General features: G+C 47.8%; 1 protein-coding gene across 1 annotated transcript in view; it reads left to right on the top strand.

The window, feature by feature from the left end:
- Positions 1 to 324: 324 nt before the first annotated feature.
- The window catches only part of Hhat (hedgehog acyltransferase), a 245,673-nt gene continuing 224,065 nt past the window's right edge, over positions 325 to 21,932 (top strand). Inside the window, exons 1-2 of the mRNA XM_041635455.1 lie at positions 325 to 393; positions 12,914 to 13,047. Of these exons, the coding sequence (XP_041491389.1) occupies positions 12,945 to 13,047 (103 nt within the window). The 5' untranslated portion in view covers positions 325 to 393; positions 12,914 to 12,944. The remainder of the gene's footprint in view (positions 394 to 12,913; positions 13,048 to 21,932) is intronic.

The following is a 21,932-nucleotide window of genomic DNA, read 5'->3' as shown; positions in this document are numbered from 1 at the left end:
TTTTGGTCTCATGGAGTGCAAGGCTAGAACTTCCAGAGATTTCCCCCGACTCTACCCATGACTGCTAAAAGCCCTTCACAGGCCTAGTCATCTTCCTACTGCAGAGCAGGCCGCACAGCCCCCCACCCCATACTCAGTACTTTTGGGACGGGGAAAAATCAAGAAGCCTGAGGTTCTGGCGGGATCTGCGTGGATTTTGCTCCGGTAAATGTACAGAGCGCCGGCCAATCCCGTGTCCGAGAACCCGGGCGCGGCACCTCAGAGCCAGGCGCTCACCCCCCGCGGCTTGGCCTCCGACCCGCGCTGTGCTCGCGAGTCCTTCCCCAGCTCCGCACGGCGGGGGGTGGGGACGCCTACTTCCCCGGGTGCCCAGCTCTGCCCGCTGAGACTCAGGTGACTTCGCCGGCGCTAGACAGGCCGGGCAGGCGGTGTGGCCGGGCGCTCGTAGGGAATCGGAGGGCGCGCGTGTAGAGCGGGGAGGGGGCGCGAGGGCGCGCGTGCGGGGGTAGGTGTCGGCGGACTCGCGCGTAGAGCTAGCGGGAGGGCTCGCGTGGAGCTGGCGCCGGGGATCTGCTGTTGCAGAGGCCGCCACTACTTCACCGGCGCGGAGGCAGGGGCTGGCCGGGGTGCCGCAGCAGGTCGTGGGAGACTCGCCGCTGACGTGGGGGAGAAACGCAGCGGCGCTTCCGCTTCCCGTGTCCTCGCGCCCTAGGGCGGCGACACAAAGGCGCGGAGTTCGGGAACCGCAAACCCAGCCGCTCTGTGCAGGAGAGGGCGCCGATGTGGCAGTTGCGGCCCGGCCCGGCTCAGCACAGAGATTTCTATTTTCGTGTGTGTGGTGTGCGTGTGCGTCCTTGTGCGCAGGGGACCCAAACTTTACGTTTCCATTGTATGCAGTGAGGCAGGGTCTCTCAATCAAACCCAGGCTGGGCCCCTGGAGAAGGCAGGGATTACAGTCCCCGGGGCATTTTCTGTGCATACAGGATCTGAATTTGGGTCCTCAAGTCTGTGTTTAACCACTGAGCCTCGTTCCTAATTTAGAGATTTCTTTCACTTTCTACTCACTGGACTCAGTTTCCCTCATCTGTTTAGTGGCAAGACTGGGAGACACCTTACAGGATTTAGGTGCACACAGCTGTTGAGAGAGGAGGCCGCGTTTGAACCAGCTTTCCACGTGGGGGGACTGCTGCGTGCCTGCCCCTTGCAGTGTGGCATCTTCGTTCTTAGAGGGAAGCACAGCTTCAGTGCTGTGGGATACATTAAAGGGGTGGGGTCTCTCACTTTGGCCCAAGAATCCCGTTCTCTTCCCGTTTCTGTTCTTCATGTTCCACCTTCCCTCTCCATATGATGAATCCATTAAGTGTTGGCTAAAGACAGTTCTGACCTGAGAGGCGCAGTAAATAATTTAAGTGAACTTGTGAGTCTGGCAGTGGCCTGTAGAGACAGTCTGTGTTTTTCTCCTCCCCAGAGGAGAGGGTTCAAGGCTGCCCCCCCCCCCCCACTGACTAGCCTGTGCTAGGGCTGGGGTTTGGGCTGGCCCAGGGGGAGGTCAGGGCCCTGGTTGATTGTTGCCAGGATGTCCTTGCAATGGGTATCAGTTATTGTAGCCCAGACTGGGGGAAATACGATTCTTGGTTCTTGCCATGAACCTTCTTGGAGACTGTTTAAAAGGTGTGAAGAGACCGCTGGATGCTGCTGTGTGAGGCCAGGGGGATCGAGAGGTCAAGGCCAGCCATCACTACACGAGACCCTGTCTTAAGAAACAAATCAGAACACATAAAAATAAATAAAAGACATAAAAACACAGGGCTTATAATATTGAAACAATCATAAAAATGCTATTAAAACTCAAATTTATACAATATTCTTCTTTATTAGCGGCCTTAAGTAACAAAATAACAAAATGTGGTCTGAAGCAGTTAACCTCCTCCCTTTGAGGGTGAACCCCCCCGCCATGCTCCGTGGACTTAGGGCAGCGGTGGTATGACTGTGTGTGTTGAGTCTCTGGACAAGCTTCATCAGACACATTGCAAGTTTATAGTCCACTATAAACAGGTCTCTGAGTTCAAGGTCAAGCCTGGTGAGTTCCAGAACAGCCTGGGCTACCCAGAGAAACTGTCTGGAACGAAACAAAACAACAGTCAAATGAAAGACTGATTTTTTTTCATGTAGTGACAAATGAAAATAGAAATAAATATATGTGTGAGTCCATAGTCCCCTGGGCTCTCCCAGTGCAACCCCGGGAGCAGAGGGCTGTGACCTCAGGTGACAGCTTGCTAAGAGGTGGTTTTCCTTCTAAATTGTTTGTTCTTGTGGTTATTAGATTGATTAATGGGTTTGCTTGTTGGTTTGCATCAGTGTCTCACTGTATAGCACAGGCTGGCCTGGAGCTTGGAATCCTCTAGCCTCAGCTGCCAAGCGCAGGGAGGTAGATGTGGACCCCTGTGGCTAAAGCAGTTTTGGCCACTCAGTGTCTTCTGACCTCAGTTAGTCTCAAGAGTCTCCTGTGCTCAAGGTCACAGTCATTCTGGTGGGAAGAGCTTCCTAGCAGAAAACTGCTGGATTGTCCACTCTCACCTCTCCATCCCCTCCATCCCTCCACACCCCTTCCCCCTACAACCCCTTCTCCCCCGCACCCCATCCACCCACCCCACACTATCCCTCCATCCCCCCCCCCCGTGCTCCTTCTGTGAGTGACACTTGCAGAATACCCCACTCAGAGTGGATGTGTCATGGATGTGTCTATGGCCTACCGCAGCCTCTCTCCTTTCAGCGATGGTGAGCAAGTGTGTGTGTATCAGGGTTTCTTTTCTTTTTGTCACTGTGACCAAAATACATGTCAGAAACCACTTAAACAGGAGAGAGTAGTTTTGGCTCATGGTCCATCCTGGCAATGAGGGCTTGCTGCAGGCTCCATTTCCTGAAGGTTCTCTGACCTCCAATCGGGCACCTTGTGTTCAAACAATGAGCCTGTGGGGGACATTTCTCATCCAACCTCAACGCTAGTGTCAGGGAAGGAAAAGGGTTACTGCAGCTTAGCCCATGCCCTGAGATGACCTGAGGATGCTCTGCTGAAACCTTATCATGCCAAGGCAGTGGGAAATTCAGATGAGTTTTCCCAGGTTTTCAAGTGAAAAGACGGGAAAACAGAAGAGTTGAGCAGCCCCGAGAAACTGAGACACCATTTGCATGCGTTTATGCACACAGCTCCTATGGCTGGCGTCCCATTCTTAGAGTAGCAGCGAGGCATATGCGTGTGTCAAAAGCACTACTTAAATGCCTTCCTGGTAGCCCCTGGCTGGAAACAGCTCTTTGTCTACAGGGGGAGGGGTGAATGCGGTCTAGGAGTTTATACAGTGGGACCCTCTGCAGTCCCGGAGCTGAGACAATGAAACAGAGAAGAGGATACAAGGTTAATGTTGTGTGACGGTGAAGTTCCAAACTGGACACAAACGGACCTGTGGAGGCGGAGACTGGACTAGGGATCAGTCTGGTGCAATTAGCCACGAGGCTGATTTGACATGTCGGTTTTATCACAGGGGTAATTAGGTGAGTGTAATTAGTGTGCCATTAGAAATAGTGATGGGCACATTTGTGTCTTTCCATAGTGTCAGAATTTGCTAAATAATGATAAATTCACAACCAGTGCCATTTTCATTGGCTGCAATTCTCCATTAGTTCTGATTTCTTGATCGCTGGTTGAGGCAGACACAGATTCTTTCATTTGGATCTTAATTACTGGCTTAATTAATTCTCAGACCACAAATTACACAGCACACAGTAAATCAGTCAGTTAGTCAGTCAGTCAGTCAGTCTGTCTGTCTGTCTGTCTATTAGGTGTTGGATGAGGTGGGTAGTTTGAGAAAACACAGACCGATTACTTGAAGGGGTTTACTGGAGGAGATATTAATGCCATGGGCAGGCAGAAGGGCACCAAGGAGGTTCAGAAAGAGACAGCATGGCAGGGCCTCTGAAAAGAGTCAGAGCCCATGTGGCAGAGGAGAACCCTTTCTTAGATCCTTGGCAGGGGGGCAGGGGGGAGAGTGTCACAGTAAGAGCCAGCAGCCCGACACTCCTACACAGGACTACTGTCTCTGTGCATTTGTATGTAGACTACAGAGCACCGACAGGGGTTCAGGCAGCTGTAGCCCAGTGCACAGACCTTCAAAGACTGTCTCACTGTAGGTGAGCAGCGGCTAATATGGATGCAAAGGACCCTAGGCAATGACTCATCTGCTGGAGTCGAGCTACAGAAATGAGGGAAGGACTTGGAGATGAAGAGCAGAGCCAGCTCCAAAGGGATGGGAGGATGAACGGGCAGACAAAAGGGTGGAGAGACAGCAATCTGAGTAGGGCATAAGTAAGCTGTGAGGACAGACCCAAGCTGAAGCCTCTGGGACAACAGAGATGACAGCTTGGCAGGGCCATTGATGTTGAAATATTGGGTGAACTCTTCTTCTCTGGGCCCAGGAAAGGATTGCACCCTTGTCTCTGCTCTGCTCAATGTGCTTGGTAAGTTCTTGGTCTAGGTTTTTAATATGATTTTAATATACTAATGTGACCCCAGCGTGCTTTGATAAATGTATAGGGTGGCACCTTTCCACCTTTAGAAATAAGTTATCAGTCTGTGCTGGCCAAATGGTGGCATTTATGGGCACAACAAGGGGTCAGAATCATCCTTCTCTAATGGAGCCAAAGCTGCTCATAGACGGAGTTCAGGATGAGGCACTGGCTTGGAAAAAGTAGTTTTAAACAACATGGAGTGAGTTAGGGCAGAGTAGATCCTGACCTTACCAGCAAGTCCATGTCTTAAAAGCCTGCATTTTAAAAAGTATACTTTAATTTAAAAAGATATGTAGCGTGTTCTGCTGTAAGAGAAATTTGGTTCATTCAGATTTCTCTAATCTGGGAAGTCTGAAATGTAGAGGGCACATTATTGGCGATTAAAAGGCCTCAAGAGAGCTTGAGAACTGTCAAGGGGGGAAGATGCAATATCAAATCAGTATTCTTTGTTGAATTAGGGACTTGTAAAGTTGATTCCCTTTTGCTGGTCTTTAACGCTCATATAAAACGACTTAGGGTTATGTTTGATGATAGAATTGGGGTGGTGTGGAAGTCAGGGAATGCTAAATTGAGGACTGAACATAAAATTTTGCTTTGGGATTAATTTTATTCTGGTTTGATTTTTTTTTTTAAAGTGAATAACAATTGACTTTAAAAAAAAAAACCCATCTCCGGAGAGACAGCTCAGTAGTCAAGAGCAAACATTGCTCTTCTAGAGGACCACAGCTGGGTTCCCAGCATTCCCACAGAGTGCCTTACAACTGCCTGCAACTCCACTTTCACCCTACAGGGGGCATACCACCTACATGAGGGAGGATTGGGGCAGTCAGCCTCTGCTAACAGAAAAATGTATGTAGACAGAAGTTTCTGTTCCACATGGTCCCGCAGTCATTTAGTCCCAAGTAAACACACAGGGGCTTATATTAATTATAAACTGTTTGGCCTATTGCTCGTGCTTATTACTAACTAGCTCTCACAACTTAAATTAACCCAAAATTCTTATCTATGTTTAGCCACGTGGCTTGGTACCTTTTCTCAGTAAGGCATTCTCATCTTGCTTCCTCAGCATCTAGTTGAAGACTGTGTCTCTGCCTTTCCTCTTACAAGAATTCTCTTAGTTTGGTGGCCCTTGATTTCCTGCCTGGCTACAGGACAATCAGCGTTTTATTAAACCGATACGAGTGACAAATCTTTACAATGTACAAGAGCATGATCCCACGGCAGATGTAGGTAAGCCAACATCTGCCCTCCATTGGCTGAGCTTCACAATGACCCCAGTCACACGGGTGACCCCAGGGTGATGTCAGCAGAACCACTCTACTGCCATCACATAGGATCCTCTTCAAAGCTCACGGTGGAGAGGGTGGGGGTTGCTGAGCTGGGAACTGGTGCATCCTGCTGCCTCGGTCTGTGTTAAAACACTTTCTGTTGAGTCCTGGGGTCACCTGCCGGCTGTCCATCACCCCCTGCATGTTGTGGTGGCCCTAGGTTTGGAGGAGGGGCTCCCTTTATAAGATGTGGCCCAAAGAGTGAGACCTGTTGGTGGGCCTTGGAGGGGTCAGCATGAATCTGGACGTTGGTTTCTGAGGGGAGACCATTCCATCCAGCTGGATCTCAGAAGAAGCAGAGGCCCTGAGTTGCTCTGCTGCCTCCCACCTCAAAGCTGCAGCTGTCCCAGAGATATGCCTTCTGTTTGCTTTATCACTGTGGCTTCTGGAGTGCTCATCTCTCCTGAAATTCCACTCTTCTCGGCCTTCCTCTCTGTGGTCTTCCAACTCTCAGACACACAAGTTAGCGGGCTTACTCAGCCCTCTGTCGCGAGTCTCCGGAAGAATGGACAAGGTAGACACTTGTGTGTTTTAGTTACAGCTAGTTGGCTTTCAGGTTTCCTTAGGAAGTATCTAAAATTATACCTACATTTAAATGTATTTACATTTAGAGATCTTATACCATCTTTTATCATTCGGAGAGACCTATTTCTGTATAGATTTTGGGGAAAAATAGAATCTATTACCTGTGAAAAAGCAAGGCTGCCAAGGGAAAGCTAGGAAATCAGGTTGATGTGTCTGAGTCAGCTTTGCTGCTCAGCTGGGTGACACTGGGTGTGTTTCCTAACCTTTCTGGGCTTGGTTTTCTCTGTAGTAGATGACGACACCCTTAAGATTGTAATTATGGGGAGAATTAATACTTGTGACTGCATTTTCTACACAGTTAATATGCAAAGTGTTAGAGCTACTGAGAAACATACAAAAGAATACTTTCATGTTAGACATGAAAAGCGGAGACGGTTCATTTAGTAAAACACATGCCACACAAGCCTGAGGCCCCGAGTCCAGATCTCCAACACCAGTCAGTGTTTGTGGCTCAGAGGTTAAGAGCACTGGCTTCTCTTCCAGAGGTCCTGGGTTCAATTCCCAGCAACCACGTGGTGGCTCACAGCCATCTGTAATGAGATCTGGTGCCCTCTCCTGGCCTGCAAGCATACAGATGGACAGACCATTGCATACATAATAAATAAATCTTTAAAAAAAAGAAAAGAAAAGAAAAAGCCAGGGACAGTGGCATGTGCCTGGAATCCCAGTACTGGGGGAGTAGAGACAGGAGGATTCCTGGAGCTTACTGCCAGGTAGGCAAATTGGGTGAAATTTGGTGATCTCTAGGTTTAGCAAGAGACCCTGTCTCAGACAATAAGGAGAGTAATTGAGGAAATCCCCCAGTTCTGCCCTCTGACTTCTACATGAGGGTGTATACATACAGCCGCTTGTGCACAAGGCACCCCATATACTCTCACACTCACACACACATACACTCACTCATACACATACACTCACCCACATTCTCCCCCCCCTCTCTCTCTCTCACACACACACACACACACACACACACAGAGAGAGAGAGAGAGAGAGAGAGAGAGAGAGAGAGAGAAAGAGAGAGAGAAAGAGAGAGAGAAATGAGAGACTTTGGACAGTTGGGAGTTCCTTGCTGCTCTCCCCTGCAGAGGGCAGGATTTCTGCCCCTGAGAGGGTGGGAGCTAGGAACTCTGGTCCCCATTTATGGTCACTGCTGTCTGCTGTCTGTCCCTGTGTGGATCCCTGTTTCTCCCTCAGCATCGGTGAGTCGGGTGTTAAGAGACAGAGTGAAGGAAGTCGTTCTAGCACAGAGACGTCTTCGGCAGAGCTCTCAACATTTTGTGGTTAAGATTTTTTCCTATGGGTGTGGGTCTCTTGGTTTAATGAACCCCAGATACTTTAAAAACATTATCAACCTTCGTTCTCTTCTTTCCAGTATGTGATATGAAGTCGATTTCCTGTCTGTTTCTCCTGCCTTCAACTCCACGCTCTTGTCAGTAACGTGGTTGGGACCCTGGGCCTGCAGCTTTGGACTGACCCCCAGCCCACCACAGAGGCCTGAACTAGTTTGCTAGAGCTTAAAAGTCCCCCACGTTTGTGATTTGGTTCCAGCACTAGGTCTCCACATCCCATTGAAGTCCTGAACGGTAGGCCTCCCTGCCCATGGACAGTATTTATAGGATTCTTGTGAACTTTCAGATACTTAACTATTCAGTGGGATTCTCCTGTCACACAGAATCACCTGTGTCTGGCTGTGGTCCAAAACCATGAAGTGGAAAGTTCCATGAAGGAACACTTTCGAGTGGTGTGGAAAGGCCCTGTGCTGTACGACTCGCCTCTCCCTGTGTCCCGTGCGTCTAAACGTCATACTCCCCCCACCTTGTCCCTTAGTTGGCTCAGTCCCTAGATTAACTGTCTCAGAGTACTTGTGTTAAGTAAGGCAACGATGGCCACAAAGTGCAGGACTGGCAATTCAGACATGCCGCAGCATCCCCACGCTGTTTGCTAGAAGAGACAATCTGAAAGCTCCTAATAAGGTAGGAAAAGGAGTCGAATCGGAACTGCGGAGATCTGTTTAAAAAACAAAAACAAACAAACAAAACAGTTTCTGTTCATGAAATTGTAAAGAGGAGTGAAACCAAATCAATACTGACATTGCTCTTGCATCTCATAGTGCAGAGCTCACAGCCGTGGTGCATGTCTGTGCTCTGCAGAGCTCACAGCCGTGGTGCATGTCTGTGTTCTACGGAGCTCACAGCCGTGGTGCATGTCTGTGCTCTGAGGAGCTCACAGCTGTGGCATGTCTGTGCTCTGCAGAGCTCACAGCCGTGGTGCATGTCTGTGCTCTGCAGAGCTCACAGCCGTGGCACATGTAGATGTAGCTGGAGGCTGTGCTTTCACTTCCTGGCCTCCTGATCCTGAGTAATCACATAGAAGCTTGTATTATTTACACACTGTTTGGCCGATGGCTCAGGCTTCTTACTGCCCAGCTCTCTATATAAATTAGCCATTTCACCCTTCCTTTCCATCTCTCTTCCAAGGAGGTAGCTGCTGCAAATAAATAATGAAGGAAGTGTGTGTGTGTGTGTGTGTGTGTGTGTGTGTGTATGCATGCACACATGTTCATATGTGGTCGTGGTCCTCCTAGGACCTATGATATATGGACCTATGATATATGGACAAGGGCTGATGTGTTCATGTGTGGTTGTGGTTTGCCTACATCAAGGACCTATGATAAATGGGCAAGGGCTGAAAAGAGAGATGGAGGGAAGATCTGCTACGAAGGGTTTGTCGTTGTCTCCATGTAGATTTTGTGACTTTGAGGAGGTATTCCAGCACGATTCCCATGGGATGAGATGAGGCAGGGAAGAAACCCTATAGGAAGAAAGCTTCCAGCTGACTCCCAAGACTATTTCCATGCTGCCCAAGGGTGGGAGCCCCTGGCTGAGCATGCGAAAAGGAAGAAGAATGACCCCAAAGAAGACTTGAGGGCTGCCGATTGCTATAAGGGAAGTAGGAGCAGGTTGGATGGCTGTGACCAGCTTAGATGTTCCAAGTTGGATTTCTCCCACTTTGGGCCAGAGGTAGGTAGGCTTGCAATGCATTTAATTTATCAGCTCGTAGCTACCTATGTTTTATTGAGTGCTCAGGGCTGGCTCTGGGCAGTTTGCACATAACTTATTCACCAGCCTCATGAGGAGCTGTAGCTGGGACCTGGCTACCTTCCCATGTTGTTGAACCAGCACTTGGCAGAGTGGTGACTTCTAGCCGGGTCGGGTGCTGGCGTTTGTCCCTGAACTGTCAGATGGAAGCTGTAGGGACCAGATCCAAGTCTGAGATGTGATGGAGGAGACAGTCCTACTGCTTTTCTGATAATGATTAATACTACATGTCAGTGTGTCTGAGCACCCAATGTATAATACAGCTAAGATCATATGCAATTATAATACAGCAAAAAATGTTATAAAAATGAGCCCTGTACTTCTCCAGGTGTAAACCCTTCATGCACAGGCATTACTCAAGTATCTTTTGGAACTTGGAGGAGAGGAGAGAAGGGGAACTGAGGTCGGGATGTAGAATAAATAAATAAATATTAAAAAGAGATAGAATATTATTGTAAGGAGGCTGCTTGTTTCCCGGCTGCTTGGCAGCTCAGTCCTGAAATAATTCCACAAAAACTGTATTATTTAAATCACTGCTTGGCTAACTCTTACATCTTAATTTAATCCATCTCCATTAATCTGTGCATCACCACGAGGTCATGGCCTACCAGCAAAGTTTCAGCTCCATAGCTTCTTTCTGACTCCGCCTCCTTTCTCCCAGCATTCAGTTTAGTTTTCCCCACCTAGCTCTGCCCTACCCTATCAGGCCAAGCCAGTTTCTTTGTTAACCAATGATATTCACAGCATACAGAGGGGAAATTCCACATCAGAGTATCTTGGAAAAAGTAGGTCTTCTAGTGCCTTCCTTCGACATACAAGATTATGTTCAATTATACACGTTTAGGAGTACTTCCCAATTCCCCGATTCTCCATGAGATGAGGCAGGTGTCCAGTGTAACCATGGTCTTCTGTGGTAGGAGTCATGCTAACATACCAACAGCAAATTCCCTTCCATTGTAGGAAAGATGGCCCCTCTGTTCCTACAGGATTTTGGAAACTCTGTCTAGGATATGGCAGTAGTAAAGCAAGGTGAAATGTATGAAATCAGGGTCCTTGAGAGAGCAGAGGCCATCATTGCTCATAGGAGAAACCAGACTACCCTCCCTGGGCAAGGTCTTGGTCACGCCCATAGGGTTGCTGGGTGAAGGGGCATTGGCTCTGTGTCCATGCCTCACAAGGGCCCAGATGGCCTTTCCTTCCTGTCTCCTGGAAGTCTGGAAGGAATTTGTGTGTATCAGGTTCCAAGTCAGGCTCTGAGGAAAAGGGGTTCTCTGTACTAGCCTGCCTGGGGCCAGCCTTGGTGGTAGGAGGAAGCAGGGGTGGACCTGGGTTTGGTCTAGGGCACGGTGGTTCATTTTGACTTGGAGAATGATGTCTGTTTGATGTACTGTGATGTTTGCATGTGAGCATCCTTGGTGACGTAGTAAATCCAGGCAACCACAGAGCCATTACCTTGTACAGTCTTAACCCACTTGATTGAGGGGGGGACTTTGGATCGCTTACCCCAGGACTTGGCCACTATGGCTTTACCACTTGTTTCCATGACTATGACCTTCTGAGACTCCACAAATGTACGATAGAGTGATCGCTTTTCAGGCCAGGCTCAGTTCTTCAGGCCGTGAGGCATTGTCACATTGTCTTCCACAAAGGGCTTCCCTCCTCTGCCCTCCCAACCTCACTGGGCCACCAGGGAAACAGAGTGGGAGAGTAAAATCTGCTTCTAACTTTACTGCTCCTGATTATAAGTGTTTGCTTGGGACTTAAGAGTTTGTATCATTTAATTTGGTATCTAACATAACATGTGTTTAAGGTGCTTGTATAAAAGGGCTTAAAGTTAGTTAATGCTTTGTCGCTTGGGGACACTTGGGGTCATTTAATTTGCAGAATTATTAAAAAACAATTATATATATAATATATATTATATATATATACAGTGTTATGAATACCTGCATGCCAGAAGAGGACATCAGATCTCATTACAGATGGTTGTGAGCCACCATGTGGTTGCTGGGAATTGCACTCAGAACCTCTGGAAGATGCAGCCAGTGCTCTTAACCTATGGGCCATCTCTTCAGCCCTAATTTGCAGAATTTAGGACTCAACTTTTTGTTACCTTTTTGTTGGAATGTAGACTCAGCCTTCATGACAGAGAGTGCTGGCCTACTGGAGACTTGCCAGCCAAGACATGTGTTCTGTTTCTTGTCACAGGTTAGCTAGGTGTGGTCAGGGTAGCTTTGTGGTGAGAGGGTCTGTGCAGTCACGGACTGGAGTGCCTTCTACCTTATTTTCCATGGTCTGTCCCAGTTTTGGTCAGCATGAAAGAGAAGAAAAGAGGAGGTTACCCACAGCCTCACCCTCCCTATGCATGAGGGGATAAGCATGGCGTTGTGTGTGGAATTCATGTGTCCATATAAAAATCCAGTTCCTTTGTGAGAGGGGAGGCCGAGTGTGTGTAGAAGGAGCAACAAAGGGAAGAGGAGGAGAAGAGACAGGAGGAAGAGGAGGAGAAAGAAGAGGAGGAGGAGGAAGAAGAGGAGGAGGAGGAAGAAGAGGAGGAAGGGGAGGTTATCTGTGCTTTCCTGTTATGTGGGCTTTTGTAGCATGATTAATCAAAATCCAGAGACAAAAATCGGGGTTCAACATGAAGGACAGAAAAGCAAAACAACCAGCCACTGGCTCTTACCTCTACATCAGTCTGAAATGGTGATCCCGCCTCCAGGAATCCTCAGAATGAGACAGTCTCTGAGAGCTGTCTCCTCTCATCTCCTATTCCTCTTTAGGGCTAGGATTAAAGGCATGCACCACTACTGCCGGTTTCTATGGCAAACTAGCGTGGTTACTGGGATTAAAGGTGTGCGCCACCATTGCCAGGTCTGTAAGGCTGACCAGTGGGGCTGCTTTACTCTCTGATCTTTAGGCAAGCTTTACTTATTAAAATACAAATAAAATGCTCTTACAGGTTTCCAAAGGCATTGGTATTCATGGACATGGTCATCCCTTATTGCTTAGTGCTGGGGCCTTAGAAATCACGGTTCTTGTTTTTCACAAAGTGTGTCACACAAGAAAAGGAACTCTTTGATGTATTCTGTGTTGTATCTAGAGAAAGACTTAGGCAAATGGGACGTGTATGTATAACTGTCCTGTGTCTGTGTGTGTTGAATGTAGGCAGGGGTAAGGTCAATGGGAACGGGGCAGGGGGCGGGGGAGGGGATGTTTGTTTGGGATTGTATTGGTGTCACCTTGAAAAATGAAGGTGCTTGGGAGTGCCAGCTAACTCAGTGGACATCAAGAGACCAATGTCCAGTGTCACCTCTGACATCTTGTCTGTTTTCCCCCTAGAGACCCTGCACGCTACACTGGGATCCAGTGAATGACTCCGGCAATGCTGCCCCGATGGGAACTGACTCTTTACCTGCTTGCTTCCCTGGGCTTCCACCTCTACTCTTTCTATGAAGTTTACAAAGTCTCCAGGGGTAAGACTCCAAGGCTTTCTGATGACCTGTTCAGAAGGGAGTAGGAAGGGAGTGTCCGAGATGAGGATTCAGAAGGACATTGCTGTGGCCATGTGATTGTTGCTACATTCTGTTTCCTGGATGTGTGCACTTTGAATCGTGGCAGAGCACAGATGTGTCCCTCCTGGTCTTTTACAGGAGCAGGTGGCTTGTCTTCTCTGACAGTGGCTGTTTTTCTCTTTGGTCCTGGGAAGGACCTCTGAGCACGTGACCTGCCACTGAGCAGTGCCCCCAGGCTCTGACAACAAAGAGTAGGGACGTTTGATACAACTTCTCTCTCTAAGGCCCTGAAGGGATCCAAAGTAAACTGTTTTTCTTTCAACTGCTTCCTTTGCAGGCTTATCTCAGAGACTGGAGGAGGAGGTCGAGGTGTTAGCCACGCCCATCCCTTCTGTGTTTTTCTCTTTGTTTCTTTTGTCTTGCTATGTTGCCCAGGCCAGCCTCACATTCAGGATTTCCTACTCCAGCCTTATGAGTAACTGGAGCTACAGAAACGTACCACCACCACACCCCACTTCCATAGTTTAATTTTGAAAAATTTTTCCTGTATTGGGAACTGAACCCAGGATCTTGTACCCCATGCTAGAAGCATTCTACCCACAGGCCACGTTCCCCATCTCTCTTACTTGCTTTTTTAATTTGAGATAGAATCATGCTAAGTTACTCACACAGGTCGTGAAATCACTCGGTAGCCCCAGCTTGGCTTTGAACTCACACAGTCTTCCTGCTTTGACCTCCTAATGGATTACAGATGGAGCGATCATGGGGGCTGCTGAGCTGGTCTTTAGGAGGAGCGGGAACTGAGCTGGGGAGATGGCCCTGTGGGTAAAGCACCTCCCTGGTATGGCTGATCACCTGGGTTTGGTCCCCAGATCTCACAGAAAGGTGGAAGGAGAGAGCTTTGTCTCCTGACCTCTGTGTGCACATCATGATGCACAAACGCACATGCGTGCACACACAGATATAATAATAATAAATATAATTTTAAAAGGTAGCAAAGTATGCTGAGGACCCGTGGACAGAGAGGTGGTTGTAGGCTGTAGACAAGCTTGCATCTGCCATCGGGATGAGGGAGAATACAGCATGGTCAGAGCCACAGATCACTCAGCAGAACTGGGGTGCAGGGTCTGATGGGTCATGGGGAGCCCTGACCTCAGCTTGAAGAACTGTATAGGAGTGCACCAGCTATTAAAATCCATGAAGAGATTTGGGCTCTGTCTTTTTAAAAAATACTTCTGAAATTTTATTTGATGTGTATGACTGCATTGCCCGCATGACATGCTTGGTACCGTGGAGGTCAGAATGTGTTGGACCCCCTGTAACTGGAGTTATAAGGGTTATGAGCTCTCCTGTAGGTGCTAGGAATCGAACCCAAGTCATCTGGAAGAGCAGCCGCTGCTCTTAATCACTGAGCCATCTCTCCAGCTTCTGGGCTTTTTCTTGAAGGCAGGGGAGTGTGGGGGAAGCTGATGCAGTCACTTAGAATGGCAAAGACTGGGCTGTAGCTCAGTGGTAAGCTCAGCATTGGTCAGGTCCTGGGTTCAATCCCCAGACCATAATAAAACACAGTGACAAATAGGTTCTGGGCAGCCTATCCCAGATATCTATCCCTATAGCTCACCAGGGTTGACTTTGCTGTCCATTTTCCATGTTGGCCATTCAAGGGAGTTAAGAACTAAGTGCTCTTTGGTGGAGACTGGCCAAGTAGCCTCATCCTTTCCTGGAGCCTTGAGCTATCAGAGTCAGAGTAGAAGGAACTCCAGGTCTGGCTTCACTCTGGGCCCTTTCCCCCTTGTCTTAGGACACTTTAGCTGGGCTAAAGGAAGTGTTACTCAGAAGTCAGGCTTGTGCTGCAGGTCCCTAGGTTATGAGGAGTCTAGTCAGCATGAGATGCCCGCTCCTCTGCCAGTGACTCTGGGGTCCTTAAAGGTGGCCCCGCCTCAAGTGAGGTCACTGCCCTGGCTGAAGTTCGCATGTTTGCCTTTTGCCCAACAGGAAAGATGGACGAGAAAGTGAAGTTACATTCTCCTTTGGGAAGCATGACCCAAAAGATGCTTCCATCATATCTGTTCACGTTGTGTTCACTAGCGCAGTCCTGGGGCCTCATTCACGGAGTGAGAAGTTCGGCTAGATGTTCTGGGGGTGGGACATTTATCCAGCGCACTAAGGAGCCCTGTTGGAGTGGAAGAAAGCAGGGGTAGATTTTGTCAGTGAGCTAGTGCCTTCCCTAGATGGCTGCAGTTTTTACCAGTGCGTCAGTCTCTTCCATAGATGGCTGGCTGACTTGTCTTTTGCTGTGTAATAAGCGATCCTGAAGTTTTGTGATTTAAAAATAATAACTGCCATTTTTTGATAACTCCCTATTGTATGAAGATTTTCCCTGTTGAAAAGGTTTTTGTTTTGTAGTAGTTTCGGGTTTGGGGTAAAGCTGAATAGCCTGGACAAAGCTTCCAAATGCCCGAGTCCTAGCGTGTGCCACTTTCTGTCAGTGTCCAGTCCCACAGGGGTGCATCTGTCCCGTTGAGTCTGACAGCGTTGTTGGCCAATCTCCTCAGTTTACATCAGAGATCCCACTGTCTGTTGGGTATTGTGTACTGTGTGGATTTGAGAGGTGTAGGGTGACTTGTGTCCATCGTTAGAATATGACACAACAGTGTGTCCCCTCAGAAATGCTCCATTCTACCACCTCACCCACCAAACCTCTGGTCTCTGCTGTTGCCATTGGTTTCCTTCTCCTGGAATGCCATGGAGCTGGAGTTCATAGCGTGTGTCTTTTAAGCGTGGCTTCTTTCATCTAGAGAAAAGCACTGAGGGGACTTAAACCTTCACAGCTCCACAGCTCCTTTCCTTCCCTCCTCCCCTTTCTTCTCTCCTTCTGGAGACAGGTCTCAGGCAGCATTAGACTGGCTTTGAACTTCGGATCCTCCTGCCTCTACCTCCCGAGTGTTGAGATTAGAGATGTGGGCTGTCTGCCCAATTCACGCAGTGCTGGGGATCAAACCCGGGTGTTGGTTTCCAACTACCTTCTTTTGAGCACTGAATAGTATTCCAGTGTCGGGACATAGAGGATTCCAGCGTTATACTGACCCCACCCGGCAGCCCACCAGCATTCAGGCAAACCTCTAGCCGGCCCAGGGGCCCTGTGACTCTATGTAGCTACGTCACGCGTTGTGTGACTGAGTGCGACTCTGTTCACATGCACAAGATTTCCCTTTTAACTAAGCTCACCCGCATGTTCGTCCCTTTTTTACTCTCCTACAAAACAAAGACAGTCTATGCTCACATATGCAAGCAACAATAGCTTTGTTTATTCCAGCATGCTGCAGTCGGCCAGCTAGGCAATAAGATGGCTACACCACCCCTCCCACCAGATTGCGCAGGCTCCTTTTATAGGCAACCAGGAGAGGGCGAGGAGGGTGGCTTTAGACCATCCTGGACCTAATTGTCTGGGGATTAGGTCATCTGGAACCTGATTGGGGCTCCTTTTCCGGCTTGAAAAGATTACAGAACCCAAAGTGAAACTGAACTGAGGCCCAGGCCCAGGGGAGAAGCTACTGAGGCTTCTCCATCATCATCACTTTCAAGTGTTGGCCTCTGCGCATAAAGCCACTATAAACAGTGGTGTGCAGGTTTTTATACTGATGGGTTCTTACCTTGCTTGTGTACTAACCAAGGCCATTGCTGGTCGTGTGCTTTTATTCTCGTAAGAAGCTGTCCACATTCAGCTTTGCACCTTAAGACTCAGGCACGGTGGGAGCATTTACCTGTAACACAAGAAAAGATATTCCCCATCACGGATCTCACATTTTGCTTTGTTTTTGGACCAGGTCTCACAGTACAGCACAAACTGGCCTCAGCTTCATGGTAACCTTCCTGCCTCATTTCTGTGCGGTACCATGCCTGGCTACCATGCGTCCTGAGACTTGGTTAAGGAGTCTGGCATTAATGGCCTTTCTCTAAAACAGAGCATCTGATTTTGGGACTGTGTCAGTTTACCGGAAGCCTTTCTGAAGACCAGAGTGGTCGTTAGCGACAACTGTTGGTGACAAGGGCTCCCGGCCACCTGTGAAAGCGGCCGAGGGGCCATCCGTCCGCTTCTGACTGCGGTCCGTGCTATCCATACTTAGGATTTCCTGTTCTTGTGTGCATTCTGATTGTTTGGAGTGCTCTAAGAATCTATTTAATGGAGTGCTTCTGTGTGGTTTATCATGCGGTGCCATCTTAACCATTTGTCTCCTTTATCTTCTCCTTCTCTGCTGATTTAACATTTTGCCTCTCCCTTCCTCTTGGTCCCAGTCCTCACCCTACTGTATATTTTATTCCTGCTTTCTCTCTCCCTCCCTCTCATGTTCTGTTTTCCCACTTCCCCTTTCCCCATGTCTTTTTCTTTCTTTGATCAGCTGTGCCGGAGTTTTTGTGAGTCTTCCTAGCGTTTGGCATTGTCAGATCACTCCCTGGCTCCTTCATGTTTTCCACTGCCTCAGTTTCTGATTGTCTTGTTTCTGTCGGGTTGCTTTGTTCCTTTTGTGTCGACTTCATGGGTTGGAGGTTTTAGCTCGTTTGTTCCCTAAGGAATGTGTTTGTGTCTTTGCATTGTGTCTGAGTGCTTCTCCCGGGAGGTTTCCAGAGTAGGAATTATAAAGTGAAAGAAACTACACTGTTTGTTGGCTGGTGCCTTGCCTCGGTGGTTAAAAGTGTTTACTGCTCTATAAGAGGACCCAGGTTTGGTTCCCAGCACCTACCTTGGGTGACTTGCAACTGCTTATAACTCCAATTCCAGTGATCCAAAGACCTTTTCTGTCGTCCAAGGTCACTTGTATGCATGTGGTACACATAAAGTCATGTAGTCTCTCTCTCTCTCTCTCTCTCTCTCTCTCTCTCTCTCTCTCTCTCACACACACACACACACACACACACACCACACACATGCACACACATACATTTTAAAAATCTAAAACAATATTTAGTTTTTGTTTGTTGGAAGCAAGGTCTTCTGCAGCCCCGAATGACTTCACACTTGCTATGTTTGACTTTGAACTTCTGATCCTCCTGTCTCCACTTCCTGAGTGCTGGGTGATAGGCATGTATCATCATGCCTGTTATTTTCTGGGGATTGAGCCCAGCCTTTCATGTGTACTGTGCAAACAGTATATGGAATGAGGTGCATTTACAGCTGATTTTTTTTGTGTTTTGAGGCAGGCTTTTTCTTTATAGCATAGGCTGGCCTTGAGCTCCTGAAAATCTTCCTGTCTCAGCCCCCAAGTTTGGGATTATAGGTGTGCACCACCACGTCTGGTTCTTTTATTTATTATTTTGTGAGATAGGTTCTCATTATGTAGTCCTGGCCGTCCTGGAACGCGCTATGTAGACCAGGGTGACCTCGAATTTACAGAGCTCTCCCTGCCTCTGCCTTCCTTCCGAGTGCTCAGTAGATAATCCTGGGCTGCCCATGAACACAGCTGCCCCATGATGGACCCTACAAGCCAATCATCCATCTCAGATGTGCTTGGTAGAGGATGTGTAAGAAGAGCTAACCCTCCATATAAGCAGTCCACTGAATACCACTAACCATTCCCCTCTTGCAGAGGACCCAGATTTAATTCCCAGTACCGCATGACAGCTCCCAGCCATATGTGACTCCAATTCCATGGGCTCTAATGTCCTATTCAGGCCCTTGCACACATATGGTGCACCTATGTACATGCAACAAAATAGCCATACCTGTAAACATAATAAATCAATAAATAATAAATGAGCATTTAAAATAAAAGTTGACAGTCTTTGGAGTTGACTCAGTGGAGCATCTAAGTTCAATGTCCAGAGACCTTTTTTTATTTGTTTGTTTTGTTTTAAAATGAAGGTCATGGTGTGGGTTTGTAATCTCAGAGATGGAGAGACTTGGATGGGCAGGTCCTCAGGGCATGCTGGCATTTAGACAAGGTTTAGCCGAGTGAGAGCTCTTGTCTCAAAATATAAGGTGGACATGTTCTCTAGGGGCAGGCAAGGTTGAGTGTCCTCAACCCACTCGTACACACATGCACACTTAGACACATGAGCATGCACACACGCACGTATGCTTAAACAAATCCATGACAGAAAGAGCTGCCCAGAATCAAGTGCTGCATTGTATTCACCTGCCGCACCCCATCAGATGACAGAGGATTTTCTTTGTCCAACCCGCTAATGTCTTTTATGTTAAGGGAATCAAGTTTTCAGGAGCAGCCCGATGTCTGCTGTGCGCCCTGACCACGGTGGTTTAGATGACCGCATTCCTCTAAGCTGAAATGAGAATCGGTTTCTGAGTGTGCCTGGCCAGACTGCAGTGTTAGCCTTGGAGATTCTGCCTTTGGTGCAACGGGTGCCACCCCTCCCTGTGAGCCACTGTACCTAGTGCCTTAAGTCCACTGGTTCACTCTCTTCTCAGCTGCTGAGGCTCAAGTCTCCTTCAAAGGAGATTGATCGAAAAGTTCCCATATTCTGAGTTAATGGCATGTTTTCATTTTCTTAGAATGTCCAGATACTACACGCACCTCATTCCCTGCCTTAGAAAATGTTCACATTTATCCCTTCAGCAGGTTTATTTTCTTACTCAAAGAGCAGAGTTTGGACTTGGCTAAACTTAGGAGCTTTTCTGTTTTCTGTGGCAACCATTTTCTTTTTTATTGATTTTATTGAGCTATACATTTTTCTCTGTTCCCCTCCCTTCCTCTCTCCTCCCTTGTCTTGTTCCTGATTTCAGTGGGATCGCTGGGAGTTTTTCTCCATTTAGTTTGATGTTGGCTGTTGGCTTGCTGTATATTGCCTTTATTATGTTTAGGTATTTCCTTGTATCCCTGCTCTCTCCAAGACCTTTGTCATGAAGTGATGTTGTATTTTGTCGAAAGCTTTTTCAGTATCTAATGAGATGATCATGTGGTTTTTATTTTTCAGTTTGTTTATATGGTGGATTACGTTGACAGATTTTCATATGTCATATGTCCCTGCATCTCTGGAATGAAGCCGACTTGATCATGGTGGATGATGGTTCTGATGTGTTCTTGGATTTGATTTACCAGTATTTTATTTAGTATTTTTGTATCAATGTTCATGAGTGAGATTGGTCTGTAATTCTCTTTCTTAGTAATGACTTTATGTGGTTTGGGTTTCAGGGTAATTGTAGCCTCATAAAAAGATTTTGGCAATGTTCCTTCTGTTTCTATTGTGTGGAATAATTTGAGGAGTATTGGTATTAGTTCTTCTTTGAAAATCTTGTAGAATTCTGAGCTGAAACCATCTGGTCCTGGGCTTTTTTTTTTTTTTTTTTTTTTTGGCTGGGAGACTTTTGATGACTGTTTCTATTTCTTCAGCAGTTATAGGTCTATTTAATTGTGTCAACCATCTCCTAAGGAACAGTAGCCGAGTTGAATCCTGGTGACCACACAGTCCCCAAGCATTGGCCTTCTGAGCAAGTGGCCTGTTATTGACATTTGTTTGCATAAGCTGAATTCTGCTTTCTGTTGTTTTGAGTTTTCGTGTCACCTGTTCTCCTTTCTTTGCTAGCCGGTGATCTGTGGCCAGTGTCTCTGTACACAGACAGTGACACCTGGGGATCTGAAGAGCCAGTTTCATGGTGCAAAGTTTCTGTTTGACTCGCCACGCCAGTTTCTTTGTTTCTATGTAGCAGTTGTCTCCAGAGTAGCTACAGCTGAAGTCAAACACGCTGGCCCTGTGCTTTCACTTTTCCCTATTTGTCCTGCAGGCACAGCCATTGCTAAAGTCAGTTCCTGAGAGCACACGGCGGCCCTTGTAAGTGGACCTTCCTTTTCTTTTACACGGTTCATGCAATGCACCAACCTCTCACGGGACAAGGGCTTGGTGAAGAGGTGATTACTTCCTGTTATGATTAGAGAACTTGTTTGCAATCGGGCTGGTGACTTTAGAGAGTTCATTCCTGGTAAGGGGAAAAGGCTAGGGGTTGTGTCCTTGAGTAGGTGGCCTGGCCCTAGGAGCTTGCTGAGGGTGGGTGGGGCCACCGAGGGGCCATTGTGTAATAGGGCCCAGTGATAGGACCTCAGTGCTTTGCCATGTAGGTTGCCAAGGATTGACAACCTGTCTCCCCTTGTTCTCACAGTGACAGTCAAGGTTCCCAGTGTGCTAGATGGCAACCTCCATGTTACTCGTGACTTTCCTACAGGGATGGTGGATCTGTTAGCCTAGCCCTTTTCAGGTTTGCATTGGTGTCTCCTGTATTGACTCTGGTCAGTAAGGGAGATGACGGTCTGGGAACCTTATGCTAAGCACAGCAACGTGGCCGTTGAGAAAACAGCAAACAAGTGGTTTCTTCCTCACTCGCTGTCTACCTCACTGAGCCTGGAGCTTGCTCATTGGGCTAAACTGGCTGGTCTCCACATCTCCAGTGCTGGATTTACGGGCATGCACTGCAGGACCAGGCTTTTCCTGGGTCCGGGGATTTGAATGCAGGTCTTCACGCTTGTTCAACAATTACTTTACCTATGATGCCATCTCCCCAGTCCTGTCTATTGAATACTTTAATAAGCCTCTCAGAAAGTCCTTAGATACAGTACATAGGAGGGCAAGCCCTAGAATTGGGGCCCCAGCTTCTTGGGCTCTGTCAGCCTTTGGCCTAAGACGTTCAGAGTTCGGGAGGAGGGGCCTTGTTGGGAGGTCTTCTTGCAGTTTGCTATTTTATATCCCATTTACAGATCTCCCTTGTTTTTATTGGGTTATCGGTGAGACATTCTCTGAGAGGGAACTGGAGGTAGTAGGAAGCCCCGGACTTCCCACTTCTTACCGTGTGTGTCTCTGCTATAACATAATATGTTTATGAATAGCTGAGTGTGACTTGT

This window comes from Microtus oregoni, unplaced genomic scaffold, assembly GCF_018167655.1.
Source record: "Microtus oregoni isolate MIOR12 unplaced genomic scaffold, Mior012 000047F_ref0000412, whole genome shotgun sequence".
NCBI lineage: Eukaryota > Metazoa > Chordata > Mammalia > Rodentia > Cricetidae > Microtus > Microtus oregoni.
The sequence above is the reverse complement of the archived record's forward strand: the minus strand, read 5'-3'. Positions and strand labels throughout refer to the sequence as shown.